Raw genomic sequence first — 4,814 nt, forward strand, 5'->3', positions numbered from 1 at the left:
AAAAAAAAAAAAAAAAAAAAAAAAAAAAAACAAAAACGCGCACGCATATACGTGTGCGCACGTGCAAGCTGTCCGCGGGACCAATTCTATCGTGCGGCGCTTTCATAAAAAAAAAAAAAAAAAAAAAAAAAGAGCTTCATTTGGTAAGCGGACTTAAGGGAAATAACCCCATCGCGTGGGGGGAACGAAAACGGTATGCAAACGATCGACGTGGACGGAGCCTCGTGATGGGGAAAAGATACAGCGGTGTATGAATGTCCTTTGTAAAAAGGAGGCGTACCTCATCATGTGTAGGTGGACTCAGTTTGTCTGCGCACACGGTAGATACCCCTCTATGGAAAAAAAAAAAAAAAAAAAAAAAAAAAAAAACCGTTCGCGACACTGTGATATTGTTTCCGCGGAATATTCGAATATACATAAAGGTGGAACACAAACATGTAGTTCTGCTGTGTGTGGGCATATCCACTTATGCTTCCCCATAACCAGCGCTCAGGGTGGCAACTATGCACCTTTCCCCTTCCTTCTCCTGTTGGTACTTCTCTCACTCCCCCCCCCGTGTGTTTTAGCCCTTAAACATGACTTGGGGTTTTTTTGGGGTGTGGATGACCGAGCCAGGCTTGACTTTGGATGCAGGATTGTTCGCCAGCTCCATGGGTACAATATTGTTGGAAGATATGAGGAATTGCTTCAAGTCGTAAAACAGATGTGAATCCTGCTCGGTGATAAACGAAATGGCTAGTCCCTTCATACCGGCTCTGCCAGTACGTCCAATTCTGTGTGTGTAGGATTCGATGTCTTTAGGCATGTCAAAATTTATAACAAGTTTGACTCCGTGTACATCTATACCTCTCCCAGCAACATCTGTTGCTACTAGAATATCGTAGTCTCCATTTTTAAAAGAGTTGAGGGTTTGTTCTCTCAATTCTTGTGCCTTACCCCCATGGAGAGCAATAGCCCTGAATTTCATTTTACTAATCGATTTAGCAATGATGTCTGCCACTTTCTTTTGGTTGACAAAAACGATGACGGGTGGCTCATGCATTTCAAGTATCTCCTGCAATTTTTGTTTCTTCTTTCCTTCTGTAGTGAATTCTAATTTTTGTTCTATGGACCTTTTTCCAGCTCCAGGATCTCCAATGGATATATAGGCTGGGGCTCTGAGGTACTTCCTTGATAATCTCTCTACGGCTGGGGGCATGGTTGCAGAAAACATTTGCGTGAGTCTGTATAGACGATGGCCAGCCTTGGTCATCATTTCTTCCTGTAATGCTAAAGCCTCGTCTTCTGATTTTAAATTGGAGGTTGGTATTTTATCTAGAATGAAATGCACACATTCTTCAAACCCCATGTCCATCATTCGATCTGCTTCATCTAGTATTACATAGTTGCATTGATTTAAGACGGTGTATGCTTTTTCCAAGCAGTCTTGTATTCTTCCTGGTGTGCCTATAATGATTTCCGCTCCTTTTCTCAACTCGAATGCTTGTGCTTCAGCATTTCTTCCTCCCACCACTACCACCGTTCTACATGAGCAGTAGGAGGCAAATTTGTTCGTTTCGTCGAATATTTGGATGGCTAGTTCTCTGGACGGGGCGATAATAAGAGCGTATGGACCATCTTGAGACGTTTCATATGTCAATGGGGGTAGTTGCTTCACGTATGAAAGCATGGGTAAGACAAATGCGGCTGTTTTTCCTGAACCCGTTTCTGCGATGCCGATTAGATCCCTCATTTCGAGTGCTATAGGTATAGCTTGCATCTGGATTGGAGTAGGTTTTTCATACTTTGCCTTTTTAATAGCTTTTAATAAATCACTAGAAAGGTTGGATTCTTCCCACCGTCTGATGGGTGCTGGGACGATTCCTCCTTTGATGTATATTTCGTTGTCCTCTCTAAAAATTCTCCAATCCCTGTCCGTCATTTCTTCTCTCTTTTTCTCACTCCAGTGTTTGTTATGAACATCCACGATGATATTGTTAACTTTTGGTTCGTATATAAATTCGCCCGTTTTACTTATACTCAAGGATTGATTATTAGGGTTCGTTAGATGTTCCATTGGGTTCGGCGTGTTGGCCATGGCGGACATGCCTAAATGGATGGATGCACCATTCTCGCTGGTGAGGGGAGCACCATGCTCACTTTTACTACCCGCCTTTGTGCCGCTTCTATGATGGAGCTCCTTTTTGAGGGAATTATCTTCCATCGCTCCTTTCTTCACACTAAAATTAATCCTATTTTGCACTAGCTTATCGTAGAAATTATTTTTCTTTCTTTGCTCTCGGACATCTATACCTGCAATGTACCCTCGCCCGAAAAGCAACTGAGGCTCTAGCCTGTTCTGGTATAAGGGGTTGGTGTCATTTCTGGAGGTGTCTTCCGATTGATCCCATTCAAAGTTGAAAATGTTTCTAAATTTCTCTGATGGTTTTTGCATCTTCTTCTTTCTTTTGTTTAGCCCTAAGTATTGCTGCTTGATAATTTCTAACTCCTTTTCCCTTTGGCTTTCTCGTTCGATGGCGCTGATGTTAAGCATGTTCAGCTCTGCCAGGGACGACTCCACCTTCGTGTACGGACTATGCGCGCTGAAACGGCTGTCCACATCAATTCTGCCTCTTCCATCTCTTCCGTCGCTGTGCTCCTCGGACGAGTCCCTATGTGACATCTTCCGCCTCCTTACCTCCTCATTTGACTCGGAGTTCCTCCTTAGCCTATGCCTATCATCATCCTTCGAGTCGGTCTTGGTATCGATATCCCTCCTCCTGCGCTTTGTGTCTTCGACCTCTTTCCCCTGGAACTTTCTGCTCCTGGGATGGTCTTCCTCCTCCATAGGAATTCTTTCATTTTCTCTTTTGTCCGCCTTTCGCTTCATTTCTTCTCTGTCCCTTTTTGTTAAGAACATGAGTTTCTCACCCCCACTGCTAAGGTTGGCAAAAATTTTGCTGTTCCCACTAACTGCGTTGGTGTTAGTAGTACGACTACTGACGTGATTGTCTCGTTGGGTTTCCTTCCTTCTGTCCTTCTTCCTCATTTGGTCATATTCCTCCCCTTCAGAGGTCTCCACTTTCCTTTTAATTTTACCGCTAAATAGATCTTCATTCGAAGAGGCGTCAGAGGAGCTGGATGAACTGTACAGGTTGATTTTTTTCTTTATCATTCCACTGGGAATAAATCTGTACGTGTCTCTTCGGACATGGTTACCACTAGGGGGTGTCCCTCCCTCTAGGGCAACTTTGGTGTGACTTGCTTGTCCGTTTATATGTTCACTGTCTGCGCCGTTTCCCATTTGGGTGGCTAGCTCATCGTCAGTTTCCTCCTCATCTTGGGACTTTTCCCCTGAGTGTCTCTTCTCCTCTAACCTATTTTTTTTTTCTTTTTTCCTTTTTCCTTGTTCTTCCTTTTCACCATCATGTTGCAGCAAATCGTTTTCTGTCTTGCCTTCGTGGCTATCTTTTCGAATGTTCTGAAAGGGGTTGGTAACTGGGGCCTTCCCTTGAGTCTTCTCTTGGGTTACCTCTTCGTCCTTCTCCTTGGCCTGTTCTTTTTTGTCTTCCCCCTGCGCTTCCGGGGCGGGGGTTTCCTTTCTTCTAAAGAAGAACATCTGTGCGGCGTGGAGTTACGGGGGCAGGAGCAAGGGGAAAAAAGGGAACTCTCCCTTTGTTAGTAGGTTAGGTACATAGTACGTGTATATATATAGCGTGTGCGTAGGTACATGAACAGGCACGCTCACACGTATGATCATTCCCGCTGGGCCACTACCCCTTTGACTTGTTTCGATTATGTACAAAAAAAAAAAAAAATAATAATAATAAATCGTCACAGTTGTGAGGAATATCGCATCCTCATCCAGTCCACGGAAAAATCCACGAACATGAAAAAAACAGAAAAACCTTTTGAGAAGGGGTGGGACCATATAAATTACCTCCTCCGGATTAATTACCAAAGAGAGGGGCAACAAAAAGGCACGAAATGGAATGTATGTTCAACGTAAGAATCGTGCGACGGGAAATCGCCCACTGAAAAAAAAAAAAAAAAAAAAAAAAAAAAAAAAAAATAGGGCAGCCCATATCATCACTACCGTTTGGAGTGACAAGGTTCCCGCCACAAAATTAACATATCGTTCACCTCGAAAAAAGTATTGTACTCCGTGACAATTATCCAGCCGAAACATCCCATGTGGCGATACCCACCAGGGGAAAAATATTTGTGTTCAATTCTTTGCAGTTATGTTATTATTATTTTTTCTTTTTTCTCCGCGCGCTTAACTTGTTAAAAATATAGAATGGATTTTTCATGGATCTGGGTGGTAGGAGGGTTCCTTTCTTCTTTGACTCTCATTTTGGTAATGATACCCGTGCAGGTGGAACAATGCATATAAATAGTCACGCTCTACCCAGGCAACCCTACAATGCAGTGTTGCTCCACGACCACGAAGTTAGACAATGTAAAGGTAAATTATTAACTGGGAGGAGGTAAGGTGAGTTGGAAAATTTCCGTTCACATTTTGTTTGGTTTAAAAAAGGGGAAATAACACGAAAAAGGGTCGTGCCACCAAATGTTTTGCAAAATGTCCTATACCTCTGTGCACATCATTTATGAGCCACTTACCCAACAGCTACATGAAAAATGTGAGCAATGTTTACATTCTCTATGGGGAACACCCCTCCCCCCCCAAAAAAATAAGGATACATCCGAGTTGTCCCCTCAAATGATAAGACATGCGCTGGTAGGGCCAACTATTTTGTGAAAGCGAAAAAAATGGGGACAGACATGGTTCCTTGCGTGAATAAATTGCACGCGACACAATGGCAGTCTAG

General features: G+C 43.2%; 1 protein-coding gene across 1 annotated transcript; it reads right to left on the reverse strand.

The window, feature by feature from the left end:
- Positions 1–562: 562 nt before the first annotated feature.
- Positions 563–3,598, reverse strand: AK88_03227 (uncharacterized protein; the record flags this gene model as incomplete). The annotated part of the gene is made up of 1 exon (XM_012480848.1): positions 563–3,598. The coding sequence occupies one exon, from the start codon at positions 3,596–3,598 to the stop codon at positions 563–565; it is 3,036 nt and encodes a 1,011-aa protein (XP_012336271.1).
- Positions 3,599–4,814: the final 1,216 nt, after the last annotated feature.

The sequence above is a fragment of the Plasmodium fragile genome (assembly GCF_000956335.1).
Source record: "Plasmodium fragile strain nilgiri unplaced genomic scaffold supercont1.35, whole genome shotgun sequence".
NCBI classification, from domain to species: Eukaryota; Apicomplexa; class Aconoidasida; order Haemosporida; family Plasmodiidae; genus Plasmodium; species Plasmodium fragile.